At 39.0% G+C, this 23,125-nt stretch overlaps 1 protein-coding gene and 1 long non-coding RNA gene across 5 annotated transcripts in view; one reads left to right on the plus strand and one right to left on the minus strand.

The window, feature by feature from the left end:
* Positions 1–23,125, minus strand: part of LOC103143276 (receptor-type tyrosine-protein phosphatase T-like) — a 221,905-nt gene that overhangs the window by 108,777 nt on the left and 90,003 nt on the right. For all 4 annotated transcript variants that reach the window (XM_016675116.1, XM_016675114.1, XM_016675115.1 and 1 more), the window contains exons 5-8: positions 20,777–20,858; positions 19,273–19,388; positions 17,064–17,238; positions 446–739 (exon numbers count right to left, since the gene is read on the minus strand). In XM_016675116.1, coding sequence (XP_016530602.1) covers positions 446–739; positions 17,064–17,238; positions 19,273–19,388; positions 20,777–20,858 — 667 coding nt within the window. The remainder of the gene's footprint in view (positions 1–445; positions 740–17,063; positions 17,239–19,272; positions 19,389–20,776; positions 20,859–23,125) is intronic.
* Positions 4,236–6,793, plus strand: LOC107837036 (uncharacterized). The gene is made up of 3 exons (XR_001663011.1): positions 4,236–4,249; positions 5,621–5,627; positions 6,687–6,793. It is a non-coding gene; the product is annotated as an uncharacterized LOC107837036 (long non-coding RNA).

The raw sequence follows: 23,125 nt of genomic DNA on the forward strand, positions 1-23,125 counted from the left end.
CACACAGGCGCACACACACAGGCGCACACACACAGGCGCACACACACGCAGACACACACACACACACACACACGCACGCATACACACGAGGACCCCGTCAGGCCGTCACAGACCTGATGTGCTGCCACTTAATCAAATGAACCGTCACTTGTTGTGCCCTTCCACCCCCACTGGGATCCTCATCATCGGCCATGATTGCCCCCAACTAACCTCCAACTGCCTCTCCTCCTCCAACCGAAGCTCTCAGCTCTCCTTCATCTCTGAGGCTTCACAATTATCATCAGCTGTGATTCATTCCTGAGGGGAAGCTTCATTCTTCGTTTTATTGCCCCACTCATCCCGTCACATCGCTCAGATGTCGGTCCAATCAATCACTCCCAGTCCAAAGACCACAAAACAGCTGAGAAAACAAACCAGCGAAGCCGTGGAAGTCGTCTCCACTCACCTGCACATTTGGTCCTGGTTATCAGCGGCGGCCCCGGCGGCCCGGTCCCCCCTTCGCCCGGTCTGGACAGCAGAACCTTGATCTCATACTCCACATCTGGGTCCAGATGCCATAACTTGTAGGTGGGGGCGTCAACCACGTGGGTCTCAGCCCAGTTTCCTGTGGTGGTGCGGTACTCCACCTCCTTCAGGATGATCGGCCCATCTCCGATGATGCTGTTGGCGTTGGGCTTGATCCACAGGTAGGTGGCGCCAACGGCGAGGAGCTCAGGGGGAGCGATGGGAGTGGGCGGGGCTGGAAAGTACAAGCAACAGAAGATAAACATGAATGGGCATGTTGGGCCTGAACGGTGCCGATATCCTGCATGTTTTAGAGTGTTTTCATCCTAAAAGGTGGAAACTCCCACTGGCTCAGGTTAATACAAGAAATAAGATTAGCTGCCATAAATACGCAGATGATGTTTAGAGCAGATAAATGTGTGAATGTGCCAAAACTTTCTCCAAATGAACAGAAACAGAACTGAAGTTATTATCTTTGGACCTACAGAGGAACGATCTAGAGTCAACAGCTTCAGTTATTACAGCTGGAAACTAAAGATCAGGCTGAAATCCTGGTGTAGGACTCTGACCTGAGCTTTCAGAGTCACATAAACACAGTTACAAATTCGGCTTTCTGCTACCTGAAGAGCATTTCCGGGCTTAAAGGACTTAATGTGTTGAAAAACTGCAAAACAGCCGAAAGACTGAGTTCCTTTATATCAAGGCTTGAAACCCCCCTGTTTAGTTACCTTTGACTCATAAAAACAGAAACATTGATCAACATACTTGATGTCTATTTGCTTGATTATTTTTACAATGACATTAGACAAAATTTAATGGTTGGTGTTAAAACATGAAATTATTTTATGATGTAAAACACTTTTAATTAAGCTATATAGAAAAACCTGACCTCACACTTGATAGTGCAGTAGATCTGGGTCGATTGGGAAACAAAGTTGCAATATTTGTTGCATTTTCCAGCTGTTGTTCTCTGTGTGTCAAAAAATCAAAGTCTTTGAAAAATCTGTTCCCCTCCTCGCCTGTGGGGGCGCTGCACCAAGAACCGCTTCAGGAAACAACACAAATAAAATGATTTACATCAGCATTCGGTTGATAATTCAAACTTCTCCAAACAAACCAGACTTTCTAGGCAAACAAACTGGAGTCTGATTGAAGTGGACCAAACAGGGCTGGTGTAGCCTTAGCTCTCTCACTGGTTCAACATGTCTGGATCAAATGTTGGCTCATTAACGGGCCTCTGCAGAACACTGAGATGCTGAGGCGGCAGCTACTTCCCGGCTGTTGAACCAGGGAGAGAGCTAAAGCATGAAGGAGGCCGGCCCTTGAGGACTGACTTTGGAAACCCCTGCTGTAATGTGATTAACTGAGCTCATCGTCACAGAATTATTTAATATATTTAAGCCCAATCAATGTTGCTGAAGTATGCAATACTTGAACTGATTAATTAATTTTGTAAAGCCCACCCTCCCCTTCTTTTCCTGTCCTTTTACCCTCAAGTTCTTCAGAGTAATTTTCAGAAATGAACCCAAGATGTGAAAATGTTCAGGCTTAAGACAGTCTAGTCAACTTTACATTATTTCTTTTTCTGTCAATAATCCATCCATTCATAACCTTCCACTGCCTGAAATCGGGTTGAAGAGCCAACATTTTCTAAAGAAATCAAAACTATAACATTTCCAGATACTTTGTGTGGTTTCTAAGCCATTCAATTCAATATTTTGTCTTGCCATCGAGTCCTGGGTTTTCTCCCAATGGCAGGAAAACACCTTGGAGGCATCCTGAATGGATGCATGTTCCTCCCTCACCAATGCAGAGAAGTGCCTGAACCCTAAACCAAATGTCTGCAACCTGCAGATCCAGCGACACGAGTGGCTCATTAAAATGTCTCCAAAGGTTCTTGGGTCTTTAGCTAAAACTGTTTTATAGCAACAAACATAGATTTCAGCAGTTTTTTCTTTACTTTTGACATTAAAACAGTGGCATGGCTCTAAAAGCTGTACATTTTTTAGCTATTTCTCAGTTTATATCCTATAGCACTGAAACATTAGATCTACAATGCTAAAGCACAGTATTCAGTGGAAGCTAATGCGAAACAGCTAATTTAAATTAAAATTGTATCGGCCATTGAAAGACTTCAAGCCTCAAGCACCAATTTAATTTTGACATTATAATTCAGATGATCTATATCATACTTATGTCTTCTTCTCTACTGGCCGTGTTCTACTTTATTCCTGTATGTTTCTTGTTTGAAATAAAAAAAAGAGAAAATGGGAGGAGAGGAATCGTCTTCACTTCAAAATAAGAGCACGAATATTAGCAGTTACTAACTAAAACTTTAGCACAGATTTCAAACTTTATTCAACTGGAAGGTTACAAAAAAAGCCAGATCAACGAGTGCTTTAGAATGTTTTTAAAATAATTACTTTTAAAAACAGTTTCATATTACAGCATTTTATGGGATCAGTGAAAACTTGGGGCATGAACAGAAAATGCGTAAAAACGCCTGACAGCATTTACAGCAGCTGCAGTTTCTGTGGAATTGTTTTTGCCGAGTGTTTCAGCTCAGTTTATGTGTCTTCACTGGCCGGCACCCTTCCCTCATTCAGCAGTCTCTCCCTTTCCGCGTCGCTGCCTTCATCGTCCAAATAGAGGAAGCTAAGTGTGCTTAACATTGTCAGAGTTAACAAAACGCTAAATCAAAATAGTTCCACTATTACTGCATTTATGGATACTGCAGTACATATTTATCAACAAGTATCATTTGCGGCTCTAAGGTTTTATGTAGCTGATTAAAGTTTGCAGACAATCAGGTGAGACGAAGCAGATTCTCAGCTCATCTCTAAGAAAAATCCTAGCCCCCGCTAACAGCTAACAGCTAACGGCTGCCTTTTTGACGATGCTTAAATGTAGATGGAGCTTTAACAGCGAGAAATGCAATCAGTTCATTTTTTAAGATGGTCAAGAGAGTTATGCTGCAGCTGACGATGCTATAATTATAATTTAAAGAAATGACTCAAACTGCCTCTAAGCTTAGGATATTTTCTTGCTTCTTATTTCATACAAAAGCTTAGATTTTTATTAAAGCAACTACGTTTTGAAACATTCAGCTTCCGCAAGATTAGAAAACCAGTGCAATGTATTCCAACACAACATAGAAAAAACTAAATCAGCTTACAGACAATGATGAAAAAGACATATGCGAATCGGCCAAGGAGGAGATTCAAAGACTGTTTACAAGCCAAGCAGTAACATTTGCCTCCGACAAACAAGCGAAGCTGCGGCGGCGTAGCGACATAAATCTGAAAGCGGCTCAGTTAAAGAGCAGCAGGAGCAGATGGAAACAATGACAAGGAAATTAATTGGACTTTTCCCGTTAGTCATCAGACTGCCTGCGCCTGTGAAGCACAGCGCTCATCAGCATGATGTATGGTAATTACCACGGACAGCTCCGGCTTGTCTGCGGCCCTGAGACCAAAACCTCGGACACCGATCGTCACAAGAGTTGGGAACACAAAGGGCCTTTTTTATTACTCAAATGTTAAACAAAAAGATTTATGCATCCTGAGCGGCTCTGAGCTGAAAAAAGGTTTCCATACAGATCAAAGTCTTTTCACTTTCAACACCTAAACGAGTTTTTAGAAGAAATGTTGAGATGCAACTACATCAAAATGTATCTCCTTAAACAAGGGCACCCAGCACTTTTCTTTAAATTTGGACATTTTTTAATATTTTTTTCTCAGAAAAAGTTTGCATTTCACCTGCAAAGAATAACGTTCCTCCTCCTGCTGCAGTCTTAAAACCAAAGTCCCGTTTTTACTCAGAAAGTTTCTTTTTGTTGCTTCCCTCAAGGCTGCATTAGCATATGTATGACAGCTGATGAATCAACTGTCAGTCGGTGCACACTCATACATCTCAACTATGTGGAAGCAGATTGTGCGTACGGCCATGGCTCCAGACATCAGGCATCTCTTTATCCACCGCTCTAATCTGAAGATGTCATTCAGCAGCAGCATGAATCACCAGTTTGGGGCTTTTTAGGATTGATTCAAACAGTTCTTTTTCCTGAGAAGAATGACTAACAGAATGACAACAGAAGACATAAGTTAGAAAGTACTGATCTCTCACATGGTCAGGACCGCTAATATTGGATCATGTAATGAAACAAAACTGAAGTCATTATCTTTGGCCCTAAACAGGAACTTCAGAGCTTCAGTTGCTACAGCTGGAAACCAGAGATCAGGCCTGAAATCTGGGTGTACTGATGGACTCAGACTGAACATTCAGAGCCACATAAAGACAGTTACAAAGTCGGCCTTCTATCACCTGAAGAACGTTTCTAGGATTAAAGGAGTAATGTCACAGCGTCACAGCGAGATCTAGAGAAACTCATCAATGCTTTTAGCTTTAGTTGCATCGATTACTCAACAGTATCTAAATCAATCATCCAGCTGCAGCTGATCCAGAACGCTGCTGCTGGCGTTCTGACTACAACCAGGAAGAAAGAGCACACCAGTCCTTCCACTGAGAGAAGAGACTTTAAAATACTGCTGGTAGTTTATAAATCACTGGACGAATTAAAGATCTGCTGCTGCTGGATCAACTTTCCAGACCTCTCTGGTCTTCTGGTTCTGGTTTAGATCCAGAACCAAACCAAACATGGAGAAGCAGCATTCAGCTTCTGTGCACCACAAATCTGGAACAAATTTCCAGGAAACTGTAAAACAGCCGAAACACTGAGTTCCTTTAAACCTAGATTAAAAACCCACCTGGTTAGAGCTGCTTTGAATCATTGATCAACATTTTGATGTGTAATGACGGCACATGGCAAAATGGAAAGTTTCAGTTATTGATTTTAGTGTTTTTATGATGTAAAGCACTTTGACCTGACTTGTTGAATCAATAAACTTGGTTGATTGATTGATTGATTGATTGATTGATTGATTGATTGATTGATTGATTGATTGATTGATTGATCTACTTTTAAACGTACAGCTTCTGAGAAGCTGCAAAAGGTGTGTTTAAGGAGTGACTTGCTAAGGGACATGCAACTAAATATTAGAAGGGATGAATTTGTTATAATTATTATTATTATTATTATTATTATTATTATTATTAGCATGTAGGTGTTTTTTGTGTCTGCATGGATTAGAGAAAATCTCCAATGAATGCAAACCTGCAAACCAACTGATTGTTTAAAAACATTAATTCAAGAGGCTTTATATAACAATCTTGCAGGAGCAGGAACTTTCAGTGTAAATGGTTCCTGCTAAAGCTTTCACAGCCTTACAAGTTTTCTTGGAAACGTGTAGTAAAAAGGATATAAAAATAGGAATAATGATTTCAAAGTTCTGTGAAGCATTCTGCAACAAAGACATCAGTTTCCAGTAACACTGAGGTTTTCCTGTTATTTTATTTTCAAGTGGATACATCTTTTTTTCTTAAAGAGTGCTTAACAAATGGAGTGAAAATCTGAGGGCTGCATGACAGGCAGAAGAAGGATCACTAAATGTTCATTCTTACATCTGGATGTTTCTCATTACTGCTCGCAAAATCGACTACGAGTTAACGCTTTAAGCTTTTTTAAAAAAAGGCAAAAAATCAAACATTTAAAGCAGCCAACTAATCGTTTCTCTGAGAGATTCAACTCTTCATTAACATCATTTATTTTCAACAACCTCTCCTGATGTTACTCTGCAGGAGGAAGGAGAAATTCACTCAATCACTTCCTCCCTCTGCCTGTTTTCCTCCTCCATCTCGCCGCCTCCAGCTCGCCTACCGCGGCGCTACAGAGGCCACCCAGAGGGACGCAACCTGGCACCCAGAGTCACATGACAGGAAACACACACCATGTTTGCATGTTTCTGCAACGTATACTGTGGAACAGCTGAAATCATACATAGTAAATGTTTAGAGAAGCTCAGAAATTAATGTGAACAGTCAATATATACAGTTTGCATCCTTTAATTCAAGATTATTTGTGTAGCACATTTCAGAAACAAGGTAGCTTAAAGTCCTTTATATCATAAATATAACCACATTTTATGAAACAAATGTTACATTGTGTCGAGTGCCATCATCAAAATCATCAATCGAATCATACATGTTGGTCAGTGTGTTTCATTCACTGTGCATAAAGATGCACTCATGCAGATCTTCTATATGCAGATCTGGAAAAAACACAGAGGCCACTGCACTGAGCCCCATGAAAACCTCCTGCTTATTCCACCAAATACTGATTTCAGAACTCTTCCTGAGTTAAAACATTAGTATAGCTGTTTCTAAATGAATATGAACTTGTTTTCTTTGCATTATTTGAGGTCTGAAAGCACTGCATCCTTTTTGTTAATTTGACCATTTCTCATTTTCTGCTAGTAAATACTAAATTTTTGTTTGGAATTTCAGAGACATGTTGTCAGTAGTTCATAGAATAAAAGAACAACATTCATTTTACTCAACCATATAATTATAAAGAGTAAAATCAGAGAAACTGATCATTTTAAGAGTCCTCTTAATCTTTTTCCAGGGCTGTATGTTGAGCCAGCTCTGCACTGGGCAGCTGCTGAAACTTTTCACCTCGAGTTCCTGATGATCCAGCAATGATCTCACAGTTTTCTGTATCTGATGCCTTAATAATGCAAAGCTTTGATGACTGCATGTTTTTTTCTCAAGGTAATCACTGCAAATGGAAATAATATCAAACACATTTGTTCCTCTCTTAGGTTGTTAAAATGAAGTTGATTCGTTTAATAAATTAGTTTTTGAAACATTTAGGTTTTAAAAACTAATCTAATATGAAAACAGCTTCCACCAGCAAACCAACGTGGATAATTGGATGTGTGCTGTATAAAATGCACAAACAAGTATTTCCATCTGCACAAAGAGCTGCTTTCCTCAGAGAATGGGCACAAAACTGGTAAAGATGCACTGATTGCTAATCAACAACAACTGGCCCTCACGCAGAGCCGCTAATGAACAGTGGGAGAGGAGACAATAGAGAGATGAAGGATTGTGGAGAGAAAGTGTGAATACTGCAAGAAATGCAGACACATGGCCAACTTAGAGAAGAAAACATAAAAAAACAGTTAAGGAAAAGAAGTTTGAAGCTAAATGAAGACTCTGAGCTGCATGTAGGTGAAAAGATTTGACTTTAAATTTGGTAAAAGATGGATTAGCTGATGAAAAGTTCAAGGCCAATTTTAATAGTTAAAACACCAAATATATCTTCATTTTGCTTGAAACTGTTTTAGCAACAGGAGCATGCCAAGCAGCAGTTTGGATTATCAGCTTCCAAAGCTGCATTATCTTTGGAATATTTTGCATATGCTCTACAAAATCTGCAAATAAAACAATTTTCTGCAAATAATTTGGAGTCAGGCGCCACTGGAAATATTTTTTAACAGCATGTTAAGCAGTATTGTACCTAGTTTCCAAAGGTACACTTTTTGTTTTTCAAATACAAAAGAAGGAACTATTTGGTAATTTAAAAAAAGTAGAGTTTTTTTTAATTTTTTTTTTTTAGGAAAACCCATAAAAACGTAACTGCGAATAGACAGCAGTCAACTACATCAGCTGAAGCACTCTGGGAAACATAAGAATCGAGTCTGTATCAAATTCTGTTATCCCAGAATCTGATTTCACCTGCATTTAAAATCCGCAGTCATGTGACAGCTGTCCTCATGCAGCTGCACCTGCACAGCCGTCAGTACAAACATGAGCTGAAGCCTCATAAACAGGTTTTATCCTGGGAGCTTATTGTCTGATGAAACATTGGCCTCTCGAAACTGATCGGAGTTACTGGCCACAGAGGGAACAAAGTATCTGCATTAGCTTTTTTACTGCGCCACATTACGACCCCAGCGAGATACTTGAAGATGTCGCATAGTGTCAAGAAAAATAAATTTCTCTAATAAAAGTCCTGCACATTATCTCGCAGAGGAAGCCCTTACCTTACACTCCGTGTGTGCACTACAGGTCAATTTCAGTTCTTTATTGGCATATTTATAATGTTTTTTACTCCTGATAAAGGTGTGATGTTAAAATGTATTTTTGTACACTCTTTCCCTACTATGTTGGAAGTTTTTACAAATTCTTTTGCCCATCTTCGCTCTAACCTTGGATTTCTAAACCCTTTGGGATAAAAACTAAATAAACATGAAATTCCCTTGGACCTGACAAACTATCTGTTATGAATTATGAAGGTTATAATGAAGGAAAGGGGTGATATGGGTCAAATTTACAAGTAAACTTGACCCATTGCACTTGTTTTCTACAATGGAGTGTTTCTGTTAAACCTGTCGGAGCACAAATTGATAAATATTTTTTCCTGTTATTCTCCAGGTTTATCAAACTTTGGCCCTGACACCATTCAATTTAATGTATTTATACAGAGACGAATAACAACAAATATAATCTAAACAGAAGCAGAACAGCTGTTTCTTCTTTAAAATTCACTCCGTCTCATCAATCTGAAGAGGAACATGAACTGGAGCTGTCCTAAGTTTAGTTTATAACACCAACAACCTGCAATAGGTTATTTTGATACCATATTTCAGTGATGATTAGCAATGCATTAATCAGGAAATTACCAAATTCTGTAAAAAAAAAAATGTCCCTGAAACCTGCAGAGCACTTAGGAAAACATGCACATACTGTCAGTATTTTTCTTTAGTTGAGTAATATACATATTTTCTGTAACGGTGTGTAGAGGTTATTTGTTTGTAAATAGCGGATGCATATGCATTTTGCTCAGATAAATGCAGCTGAGCTACAGGCCACGCCCCCTGTGGATTGGTTCTGCAATCCTAGCTGCATGTTCTGAAAGCACAGGCAGCCATGTGATATCAGAGTGTGTAAAAGGAGACTGGTGATCGCAGACCTACGATGTGGAAATTCAGAACATAAAGGGAGGATCAAACATGAACTTAAAGAAGACGAATTTAATTTATTTGGACAATTAATTGACATTTATGTAAATGTGCCAGAATTAGCCAAAAGGATATTTTTCATCTGTTATCCCTGGACAGTGCTCAGTTTGTTCTGTTGTCCTGTTTACTCAAATGTTTTTGAGTGAAAAAAATAAATAAATAAAGTTCCTTACTACTTTTTACCAAAACACTAGCCTTGGCCAAGCACTAGAACAAAATATCAGAAATTAAAAAGTAGCAAATGAGCCTTTAGATTATTTCCAGCTTGTACTGAAATCATGGCTGATCCACTTTAATTTGCAGGATAAAGTTTTGTTTGCAAGACATTTTAGTTTTTTGGTACAATAATCAATAAAGACTAAAGTCTAATATTCAAAAATGCTGATAGTCTGATACACTTGGCACTTTAGGAACCCTCAAATCAAATTTGAGGTAAAACCAGTGAGACCAGAAGAAGAAGTCTGTGGTAACGTTAAAGGAGGGTCAGTGATTTGACCCCAGTAGAGAGTGACATGTTTCAGAAAGAACATGAAAATCCCCTGAGGAACATCCACTGCCTGCAGGAACTTTGACTGACCTGCTTCCTTTTAGACTCCATCCACAAGGCCACGCTTTATCTGTTTGCTTCCAAATATTTCTGATACTTTTATATTTTCAAGCTGTGCTGAGTTCTAATTGAAAAACAGAAAAACGTTAAAGTGTTTGCAGATGCGAGGGGAATAAAACGACAGCAGATATGGTAGAAGGACTCTGTGTGCCAGACAGGATCTCACCTGAGGTGGAGCACAAAGTGGAAAACTCAGCTGCAGTGAAAATTATTCTGTTGCCAAAATTTACTTTTCTCACATTTTTAATATGAAGCACAAAACAAATGATAGTTGACAGAGAGAGAACAACGAAAGAAATGCTTAATATTTAATCATTTTAGCTGCAATTTTAAGTAATTTCAACAAGATTTAAAGTTAAAACAACAAATCTGCACAAAAGATTTTTAATATAAGAACTTAGACATTTTTTACATTTGTTAAATCAGGGAAAGGTTAATTATTTTAATTACTTAAATCACAGGGTTTTTTCAGAATAAAGTGGACTGTTGCTTATTTGTGGCTCAGCATTCACAGATTCACCTATTCACATATGTTCTGTTGAACGTAACCCAAAATAATTCTACAAAAATCTGATTATTTGCACATTTTTTTAACAAAGCATAAAGATGTTAAAAATAATTTGCAGCGTGACAAGCTAACACACCAAGCATTTGCAAAGCAGCCAATCAGGAGGCACCATTTCCTGTCCTTGGCACTGATTGGCTGTATATTTGATGTTTAAACTATTAGGCAGTTATAACTATTTTGGAGGAAGGTCTCAAGTGTTGGCATATTTCAGCTGTTTGCATGAAGTTGTAGACCTAAATTTCTGCAAATATTACCGTCTGTTGTATATTAAACTTTTTTAACAAAACAAATAATACACTGGTCCACGTCAGTTTGAAAAATGGCTGACTCTCCATTGCAGCGCTGAAACCTGATTGTATTTACAACTGAGTTTCTAGTTTTTTGAATAGTTTGGAGGGACGTCTTTACATTTTAAAATCTTCTGTTCTAATTTTTCCTTTGTGATTTATAAAATGGTTCAAGCACATCTGATAAAGGCTGCGCATGCTTCCATTTCAAACCCATTTTTGAAGCAAACATAAAAAGAAAAGAAATCAAATTTGTATTATTTGAAGGTTCAAGTTATGCCAGGTTGTGATTTTGAGGCTTGGTGTCCATTAGTTTAACATTTAGTAGCCTTTTGATCCGTGTGTTAAACCTCTCCTGGATGCTTTAATGCAGCAAACTATAGAGGCAACCATTATTGGCAATGATGTCAACACATTTGAAAAGCAGAATCTGGCAGCTACTTTCCAGTTTAAATGGTGTTAAAGCTACAGAATTGCATGAAATTAGTGGCAAAATCAGCCTACAGTCAAACCTTCCACCCACCCTAATGCTATTTATTTTAAATTAAGAAAAGGAGTGAGAGACTTTTCATGGTAATTAACATTTTCTGCGAGAAAGAAACTGATTTGAGCTAATTCCTCCCAGAATATGTTACACTATCTCCCATAATATCTACACTGCAGCCGTCAAAGTGTCTTGAAGCAGGAAATAAACCTCCACCTGCTTGCTTTCTCTGAGCCATGGAGGATAAAAGAGTCAGAAATGTCAAGCCAGTCCAGCGGCTCAGAGCTTCAGGGGAAAAAGCTTTTTCTTACACCAACAGTAAGAAAAAGCTGAAAAGAGACACTGATCCTCTTACTGTCACTTCAGTTTTTTCCACTTTCTAATAAAATGACAGTCTGAAACATGAGGAAACAGGAGATTTGTAGTGGACACGTCCCTCTCGCTCTAATTCGACGCTCTTCGTTTCATTTCTGGCATTCATATCCGCATGAGCATCTAATGTGTGAGCAGACTGGAGTTCAACAAGCTGCAGACAGAAACTGCTGATGGGATTTAAGCTGTCAGCTTTGGCTTCATGATTTATCTGGTTGTCCTCTGAATTCTCTGTGTTCTGTCATCGAGGAAGAGGTTTAAACATGAGGTCTTACTCCATCTTTCATATTTTCCTCCTCTGCTTCCTGTTTTAAACATCGAGTTTGTCTTTTTGTTGCGTCATATGCTCCCCTGTCTTTCTGCTCCTCTTCTCCGTTGCTACCTCCACCCCCTCACACACCTATCTCTCTTCTTCATCTCTGCCTTATTCCCTCCTTATCTCACCTGTCAGCCCTCCCACACCTGTTCATGCATTACTTACACTTTGCTTCAGAAATTCTCTGTGAAGTGTCCGCCTTCCTTGACCTCCACATCTGTATAAAGAGGCTGATGCACATGAAAGTGCATTGGACATGAAATGGCAACAACATGACAAACTACCCAACATGCACAAGTCAACCCTCTCTCACACACACACACACACCCTACGGCAAGCCCAGAGGACCTGCTTACAGAGACAGACAGGAACTCCCACTTTCATACACAACCTAATGAATATGAATTCAGAAACTTTTCTCATCGAATGGATGCAACATAATTACATTCTCATAATTCCTCCAGGAGAAACAATAAGGTATTTTAGCTAATGTAATTGTTGACTTGAATAAACTTCCAGAAAACTGCAAAACAGCTGAAACACTGAGTTCCTTTAAATCAAGATCAAAGCCCACCTGGTTAGAGTTGCTCTAGAACCATAATAAATGAAACACTGACCAAAATTTTAATATTTAATGATGATTTTGAAGTCAAAATGTAATATAAACTGGGTATATTTGCTGGGATTTTCAGGTAAACTGTTTCAGACATTATTTAAAGTTATACATTTGGGGGGAAAGAGTTGTCCGTTGTTCAGAGTACTGATGGGCTGTACTACAACATCTTTCACCAGGTTTATGTTGACATACTTTACTGTTATTCTTTATCACAGTACTGTCCACTACACTCAGAGTAAAAAGTAAAGACTGCAACTAACAACCTCAAAATATACATGAAGGTCTAATAAATAAATAGAATAAACAAAAATAAAAAGTTTGAAATTTTCACATAAATTTCACAAGCTTCCTGCAGGTATGAGAACTAAAACCCTTCCACAGAAAAGCAGACAGTTTTCCTTTTAAAACCTGTATTTAAAAAAATCTTTGTTTTACGTGTTGACAGAGAAACAGACAACCCATTGAGAGAGGAGCTTGTTTTTCTGTGAATGTCTGACATCTCTTTTGTGTTTCTTTCAAACACCTGACATCTCATTTTGGTATAAAACTCCTCACTTGGAAGTCCAACGTATTCCAGGCAGTTATTGTTGTAAATTGGAGGTTGTGTTGTGTTCACACCCAGTGGGAGCTCAGAGCGTCACTGGGTTTCCAGGAGTCTGACACATACAGCAGAAGCTGTCCACTCTCCTATTGATTTCCTTATCAGGAACAGACACACAGACGATGTTGGGAATGAGCTCTGGGGCAACAAAAAGCTCCACGGACACACACAGTCTGACATTAACACACGCTCTGGTGCTGCTGCTGGGTCTAATTCTTGGACTAAAATCAGCTTTATGATGACCCAGGGAGACTTAGAAAAATGTGGCACAATTCCTGGGGAACTCGCACACACTCCAACATATTCTCTGTGAGGTATCAACGGGCCACTGGCTGACAGAGGCTCTCCTGGATCTCTGCTTCGCCCCACTGAGTCTTATCTATGATAGACAGAACACACACACACGCACAGATGTCAAAATGCCCATACAAGATGCAGCACACACTCAAATACAGCCGACCTTCAATCTGTGCAGGGCTGCTGCACCTCGGCTCTCTGCATGTGGACACAGTGCATTCTGTAGGCCCTTAAAATTCACATGAATCATCTCATTTATGGCCACAGCCATAACTAAAGGTGACTATGATGCCTCCTTGAACAGGGTAAGATCTATGGTCTGTACAAAACATTACATGTTTTACATAAAATCGTTCTTACATTATGAGACTTTATTCTGCTCGGTTCTGCCTATTTGAGCTGTTTTAGGGTCTCCTGTCACTTTAAATCCAAATAATTGGCAACAGGGAGCCCCTGCTGATTTGTGATGTTATATTCTAAAGGTTTTTGAAATGGCTCACTTTCCAGACACCAAAAAATATTAACGTATCGCCTAAAAACAGCTAGGTGTTATTTTTTTAAGTGTTTGAGTTGTTTATAGCAAATGCTGTAGATCAATTCCAACTGCTGACTCACCACCAGAGGGCGTGTGCTGAGTGAGAGGATTTTATATCCAAACATGGGCAGTTTAGTTAAATATCTGTCTGGTTTATAGTTATAAAGAAATGATGGCACAGGGGAAATGATTCTTGCCCATTATGATTGATGGACTTGAACTTCCTCCTTCCTTTTCTGCTGTTTGGTTCTGCTCTGCACCCACAGCTGCTTTTATACAACAAAAGAACACAAAACCTTGTCAATATTCTGCAGATGCTGAAAAAAACACAATTTTACAACTGCGGTGTTTCCATTAAATAAGAAACGTAATAAGAAAACACAATTTACAAACACAAGTCATTAAAAAAATATGCTGTGCCATCTTCCATCTACCACTTCCTGTCGTCTTTATTCATCATTCCCACCAGTAGTAACAGCTGGTTATCGATCACATGACTTGTGTGATGCATAAAAATGCTTTGATATGTTAATTTTGATACATCAAAAAACCACCTCATTCTAGTGTAAAAAACGTTTAAGTACGAAACATCAATAGGCATGTATCCTTTAAGCGACATTATTTTCGTAATTCCAATTTGCGCAATTCTATGGTCAACGGAAACCGAGCTACCGAAGCCTCTTTTTCCACTCTTTAGTGAATTGAGATCATAGTTCAGGTGTTATTTTAGCTTTTGAGATGCTAATCAGCTGATCCCAGTGGTAAAACAATACCTTGTTGCCAAGGTTACATAAAATTTCTTCCAGGTGCAAAACCAGAAGCCAGAGGGAATGATTGTCCAAACGTGCAAAGCCTCAACCAAACAATATGTGAACAAACGTCTAGAGAAACAGAGCTGCTCCAACATGCTAGCTCTGAGAAAAGATGCATCAACATCATTTCCCTTTTTCATCACTTACTCCAAGGATTGTTGTCATATAACTATGGTGTTTTGTGAACATTATGGGTGAAAAGGTGCATTTTCTAAAAAAGACATTCACCCAACAGATGCTAGTTTGTCTCCGAATCTAAAAAAGTAGCATCGTGTGTTGAGCTGGCCAACAGGGCTGGGTTATGGAGGCTTTCCATGCATGAACGAACACGTATGGGACAGAGACGTACAGAGCGTACAGGCGGGGCGCTGTAATATGAGCAGCATCTCTCTCCAGATTCCCCCGTCACACCTGACTGAGCAACAGTAATTAACCCTGATTTCACTTAGCAGACACACACACACACACACAAAACTCATCACGACACCTTACACATGACAACACAAAGTCATGCATGTATAGTAGCCACACCAAACAAATGAAGCTGCACTAAAGCAAATCAGCAACACAGGAGTGACAAGAATGAGGGAAAAGGGACAAAAAGTCAAAGTGGAAATGAAGGATGATGACACATTTATGCAAATTGGAGGAGGGTGTTTTCATGCGTGTGTTTTCATTTTCCCTTTCCTCTTTTGTTCGCTGCGTTGGCATCAGTTATTCCCCTGGCAAGAAGCATGGCCGACAACACCTGAGCTTCACCCACCCACACACACAGAGCAACACAATGAACACACACTCTTTACGGGATGCTTTCAGGGCGGTGAGCTTCAGATGCTCTCGTGAGTCGATAGTGTGATTCTGCAAACAGATGGTAATGACAGTTCTGTCCCTGGACGACCGTCGAATCAGAGTGGCGGCGTTAACACACGCAATCCAACTTTTCTGACTCTCTGCAGGCTAAAACATCCTTCACAACAAATACAGTTAACAGCGTAATTCCAATCAGAGACATTTACTTTAGATAATATTTCCTGTCTTTAATTACTCTACCTCAGGATGTGATCTGATTTAATTTACATTCCAAGTTAGGTGTTGTAAAGTTTGCCTGTAGCCATCAGACTTTACAACACTCAACTCTGAGTGTCTTTAATATATATACTTATATGTTTACACATATCTATAGTGAGTGGATGTGCAGTCAGAGGCAGGAGTGGAGGGATTGTGATGTGACACAGATTTCACTAATCAGTTCATAATGATAATATTCCACCATTGTTTACGTCCTGATTTACAGCATCTGGCTTCTTCTGGTGCAGAATTATGATGTACGTCTCACATCAACGACATAAAAGCTGGATAAAATCAACACGCCTAATCAGACTGCAGATGCTTTGAAAACAATCAGATGTGCTATTTAGCTACACGTGAAAGTGGGACAAATCTGATTTTGGTTTTTAGGTGAAAAGATCAGAATTGGTCCAATCAGGCTGCTGTGAAAAAAGTCGGATTTGGGTCACATTCGCCTGCTGTGTGAACGTCACCTAATCTTCAGCTCCCTTTACAGATTCAAATTACTTCCAACCAGAAGAAACATGTTGGTAAGTTAGTTCACTATTTAACCTAATATACAGCTGGAAGAGGCATGAAATGTTTTGGGCTTCTAATGTAATGAACATTAAAATAACTTATATTTGGGTTCAGTGTGAAGATTTCCAACATTAAAAGTCAAACTTGTTTTTCAGGAGTTATTTGCCACAGTCCTTCTGGTAAACTAAAGTACTGCTCATCTTTAAGAATAATACATTTGTGTATAAGTTGAGGCAAAAATAGTTATTTTTATAAACATCTAAAATGTTTGGATCTTCTTCACAGTTTGAGTGAAAACCGGATCAAAAACATTCGGAGGAGCGTGAACAGAGAGGACTCATTGTGGGTTCCCACTTTCTGGGAATCTTTTCAGTATTCCGTCCTCAGCTCCCTCGCAGCTCTAATGGGCCGCAGCCAAACATGCACACATCGACACAAACAACCAGGGCTTGTTCCACACTTCCAGCAGAAACAGTCCCACTTTGCTGCATACATAGTAATGAAGTGTGTGGATCTCTGTTTCACCCCAACCTCTGCAGTCACATTTACGTACCTTTAACAATCAAGTCGGCGTAGTTGGAAACTCCGGATCCGCCATCGGACCGGATGACGCAGCGGTAGCGGCTGGTGCTGCGCTGCGACGTGTCACCGACGCTCACCGTCGCAGAGAAGCGGCGGTGGTTGACCACCCTGGTCACCATCAGCGCCGTGTCTTTGCCGTTCCACTGCTGGAAGATGGGAAATCATACTTGTTGTTGTGGGTGTTCCACTTGTTTTCCATGTTAATGTGTTATTATTAACTGAATTTACAGTGCAACCGTTTATATTTGGTAAAATAACTGCTGTTCCATCAGTGTTACTCTCCTACCCTGTATGGTTTTACCAAAGCAATCCATGAATTTACAGAATATGTGCATCATGAAATGAAAACAAAGACTCTGTATTTATGCTTGGAAAAAATAGAGTAAATTTTCTCTGAGGAAGTCAACCTGAAAACTAAAAAATACCACTTTCTGCATGCAATCTGCAGATTAAATCTCTCAACTGCAATCCTGACGGACCACTCAGGAAAAGATGCTTTTCCCCCAGCAGAGCCTGAGCTGGGAGAGTTAACACTCCCAGCTCCACATGTCATTTCTTCACCCTGCAGTAATCTCCTGGGTTTTGAGTTCTGCTGTAACAATAATGCAAACTTGCACATGAATGTAGACTGAAATTAATACATTGCCATGACGACACGCAGCATGAACATGTTGACAAACACGAGTAAGAAATGTCACTGGTGCAGAAATGGAATCACTGGTGCAAAACAGAACAAGGTTTAGTTTAATCAGTTCACAAAATGGAGCTCAGAGACCTGGAGGTTTTACATGAAACTGACTTTATGTAGTTTGTTTAAATCTAATGAGAAAGAACTGAACAACATTACATTTGAATTAAAAGGGACTGAACTAAAATAGTAGAATAATCGAGTCAACTTCCAATCTACAAAAAGTAGAAGAGTTTGGGTAAATTAGTACTGCAGGTTGGCTAAGATTAAATTATTAGCCTGTAGAAAACCAGAGTGAATTGGATTGAATTACAACACAGACATGTTGTAATGTGAGATCACAAAAGTAAAATCCCCAAAAACTGCTGGCTGGTCATGACAACCATTGGTTTTAGCCATCAAGTTGTCAACATAATGCGATAAATCTTAAATGTATGCGTGATATATAAAAGAAAAAGGGACGCAGTGCTTTGCTACTGAATGTCAACAGTATTAGCAACTAGCTATTAAGATCTATGGCTTCACATGAAAAGTTAAAGAAATCAAGAGAAGGAGCTAGGTCAGTTATGCTAGCTTGACTTTGACATGTAGATGTGCTGTAGGATTTGGTTTGTTTTGTTCAGTAAAAAAAAAACACAACCAACAAACCAACTCTGACAGATGATCAGCTGAGCAGGTGTTTCATTTAGCTAATCAATCACAGTTATTTTCAGATAATCACTTATTAATAACCGTAAAACAACAAGCAAGCCTGAAAACATGAAACTGTAACAGACTGAATCTTCTGTTGTTTGTGTAGGAAACATTTGATTCTCTTCTTGGTGTTGCAACCTGATATGTTAGTAGAGCTGTTGTCAGGCAGTTGCTATAGCAACGGGTATGTGTGTAGCGTAGAATACAAGAAAAGAACATGAGTGGTTTTGAGTTATTCTTCAACGGTTTTTCTGCTTTGTTTTCACTTTTTGTGGCGGGCTGCACTAAATTAATAATACCTACAACTCCAGGTTTCATTTCGTCAACAGAATTGATCTACTGTGGCAGCACAGCACGTAAAATAATCGTTCTTTTGCCCTTCAGTATTTGTGTATATGTGTGAAATTTCCAGATGTAAACAATAACATGCCACGCGTCTATAAATAGTCATTTTTAGCTCTCCATAAAAGCTACACCTGGTCTGGCGTTCGGTTCGGCTGTGGTTTGGCCTGGAGGAGGAACCACAGCCATCTTGTTCTCCCTCTTCTGCTGTTAATGAACATTAAAAATCATCTTACTTCTGTTCTTGTTTGTTCTGGCTTGTCTTCCTCTCCACTGTCGCTGCGTGCTTGATGTGAAAATTAACGACTCAATGCAAGCGATTTTCTACTGTCGCTACTTTTAATAATGAACTGAGCAAACTGTACTGTTTGCTAACTAGAATCAATTGGAATATATGTGTGACTGAATTGAAATCCAGTCAATAGGATGTTATGATCCGGCATGGGACGGTACAAACCTGCAGCCAGAGTTTATCATGCTGAGACCATTTCCCTCCAGCAGTGCACTGGAACGTGGCATTCTGCCCCACGTTCACCTCCACATTCTGCAGCCGCAGGAAATGAGGAGCTTTACCTGCAACATGACAACAGCACACAAATTATGCCAACAATATGAACAAAATCAATAACTGAATACAAATGCACATTATGTGCAAAGTAATTCCAAGCTGAAATAAAATACATATGAAAATCAAGAAACTCGCCTGATTTAAATGGTTAAAGTCTCAATTTTAGATCAAACTGCTTGGTTTTAGTAAAATATTTAAATATTTTACTAAGTTTAAATAGACTTAAATAAGTTAAAGGGTTCACATTGAACTCCAACTGGTTACATCCAGAAAAAAACATTTAATTCAGTTCGACTTTGACCTAAGACACCATTAAACTCTCATGTTTGTGCCATAATGTGGTCGGATGACTTGCTGGGTCATCCGACCACATTATGGCATGCTGGAGCTAAAGTTATGCTCCAGCATAACTTTAGCTGCACATTGTCCGAAAAAACAAAAACAAACCATCATCCTCCTTCCACTTCCTGTCGTCTTCTTTGTTGTTTTCAACAGTAATAACATCCAGCTGTTGATTGTGTGACTCGAAAGAGCGAAAGAAGTGTTTCCATTGCAGTTTTACAAAATAAACCAATTTTAATACAGCTGAAAAACCAACTCAGCCTAGAGCAAAACCTTTTTATGGGAAAACACGTTTTTTCCAAATGGACGTTTCCATTCAGAGAATTCATTTTTGAAATTTCAAATTGTGCGATTTTATGATACATAGTTAGTGTTTGTGTAAACAGTAGGACTAAAAGACATTTATAATGTAAGACAGGTTATTATTGCAATCAGAAGCGAGGCTGTGAGAGACGAGTGCAGGCAGGCTGACATTGTGGTGACTTTGGTATCGAGAGCCGTCTGCGACTGGTTAATTTCATTTGACTGTCTGTAGAAGTAGATAAACCCAACTGAGTGTGGAGCCATCACTCATTTAATGATGATAATTTGCTGTGGCACTAATGACTTACACATGAAGGTTGCTCCTTCAAAGCTTTTGAAATTCATCTTTCTCCATGACATTTCATTATATTGGTGTTTCTGCTGGTTTTTTGTGCATTATAATAATTCAGATAGGTTAGATCAGTTAAGACTTTCACATTCTGAAATCAACACTGTTGTTTAGAAATGGTTTTATGAACGTAAGAGGGAATTTAAGCAGCCAGGAAATAGTAATTTGGTGATTTTTACAGCACAGAGTTTTGTGGAGCAAAGTGTTTCTGTCAGATTTGAGTGATGAAGACCCTGAGTTTGGACCTTCTTCTGGTTCTCTGCAATCTGTCTGCAATCCTCACTATCTGTGTGTGTGTTTGAGTGTGTGCGTGTGTGTGCGCGTGCAGAACAGCAATAAAACAGATGACGCTCAGCAGGGTTACAGTTTGCAGGGTCAAACCGAGTCTCTCTCACTTACGGCAAGGATGAGCGAGAACTCGTATGTCATCGATGGCGATGAAACCAGGGTGGCCTTGGACCGAAACCGCCTCAAATATTACCTGAGAGTCAAAACACAGAAGAGAGAGAGGAAGGAGGAAAAAAATAAATTAAAGAAATCCAGATATAAAAACTTTTTTCCCTTCACAGGCTGCTGCGTCTCGACATCGCTGTGAAGAAGCTCATATGGGAAGCCCAGGGGAATTTTCCACCAAAAGTCAGCAACTATTCCTCTTTTCACTTCATCACTTCTGTCTCTATCCGTATGCCAGCCACATATGCTGTCACTTCTCTGCTTTTCTCCCTTCTTATTTTCTCCTCATCCATCTTCCATCACTCATTGCCCCCCTGTTTTTCCCTCATCTCTTTTTTTCCCTTTCTGAAGCTGTCGCTTTGTGTTGTTCTTCATTTCTTTACCCCACACATGCAGTTAAAAAAGACCTGAACACAGACTGAGGGTGACATGAAGTCAGCCGGGTGGCTGGGAGGCCATGAACTCCTGACCCACCAACATAAACATGAACATACTGTCAAACCGCGTCCAGACGGAGCCAGGATACTCTGAATAGTGAGATCACTTTTTCTCAAACAAATTCCACATATTTGTATCAAAAACACAAATATTTCTTGTTAAAATAAAACATGAGAATGCTGCTTGGTAAGTTTATTGGCCAATCATGACTCCATCTTAAATTTAAGCACTGTAAAAACACAAAACTGTACCAGGTAAAAATCTGACTTTTATCACAAATCTGACTTTAATCATCTGAAATTAGAAAAATCTGAATTCTAAGGAAAAAAGTTATGATTAAAGTAAAAAAAAAAAGACTTTTCTGATTTAGTTTCTAATGCAAATGTCTTAGTAGACCTGAAATAAGACAAAATAACTTGGAAGTAACTTTTCAGTAAGTTATACAAGTTTGTTTATAGTCAGTAATTCCCCATAATATCGATTTAAAAAGGTCCAATCAGATTAGTTACATTGTTCAATGTTATAAGTGAAAAAGTCTGCCAGGGGATCTAATGCTTTTTAAAATCAATATTAATGAATTATTATCTTAGAAGAAGCTCCTATAACTTGTGTAAAAGTTACTAGTGAGTTGCTTTTTACTGTTGATTCAACTTGAAACTAAATCATTAGTGATTTATTTTAGAGTTTTCTACTCATCTTAAATAATTTCACCTTTTTGTACAAGTGAAAAGCTTTTATAAAAAGTAATTCTACCACCATAGGTTTTGCATAAAACCACTTTGATGCACTTGGTGCTCTGAACCTTTAGCTGATAGTCGGAGTAGAAAAGGGAAGTGTCATCTCTCCCTGGGAGGTCACAGATAATTAGGGAGGAAAAGATAAAGAAGCCTTTAATTCACTTTAGCTCCTATAAAGTCTTATATCTATGGTGCTTTTATCCACTCAGGTCATTACCTAAAGCAAAAGGTACTGTAGTGTTACTTGACGGCAGCACAGAGCTGTATACTGCTGCACCTTTAATAGACCAATAAACAAGGAAACACAGCAAGACTGGAGGTCATTAAAGGAACAGTTCAGTTACAGAACTCACCGTAGTTCGTGGCTCAAAACTGTAAGCAGTGACTACTTATAGTAGCTAAAATATAAGTTTCCACCTCTGCATTTTATTTCTGCACCCAAAGAAACAGTCAGGCTGTAAAAATGTGAATTATTTTCACTAAAACTTTAAAATGAGCTCCATCTCTGGGTGCTATGGAGTCGTATCGCAGTCCGACAGCGTCTGCATCCCGTACTAATATTGATATTGGTCCCAATATCCAGAAGACTTCTAGATCTGGTTTCCTGACAACGTTCCTGACCCATTGGGTCAGATCTATTCAGTCTAATTCTATGCCTTGTGCTCTGAGCGACATCATGCTTTACTATTTTACATTTACAATTCCTAATTTTACTTTCTGAACCACTAGAAAGAAGGTTTGTTGCAGTTTGACCAAGACAGTCAACCTACTGTTTTAGTTTTAGTATTTAAATTTCTTTGGCTGTTTTAGTCCTAACTGCACTGAATGAACACATGAAAGTTGTTTTTACATGTTTGACCAAGTTGTGAAGGTATTGGTGTTTAAGTGTGATGTTCTGGTGCAGAATTATAAAATAAAAGTGCAATTCAGTACAATTATGTCTGTGGTTAAAAGGAATAAATGCTTTTAATAAATTCAGCTGTTTTTCAGTATCAGATCAGAATCAGTCGATTCTAATCCTCAGATATCAGAAGTGAAATAAGTGGATCTGTATTTTATCTGAGTATTTCTACAAACAGAGAGCGTGTGTGTGTGTGTGTGTGTGTGTGTGTGTGTGTGT

The sequence above is a fragment of the Poecilia formosa genome, unplaced genomic scaffold (assembly GCF_000485575.1).
Source record: "Poecilia formosa unplaced genomic scaffold, Poecilia_formosa-5.1.2 Scaffold106, whole genome shotgun sequence".
Classification (NCBI taxonomy): domain Eukaryota; kingdom Metazoa; phylum Chordata; class Actinopteri; order Cyprinodontiformes; family Poeciliidae; genus Poecilia; species Poecilia formosa.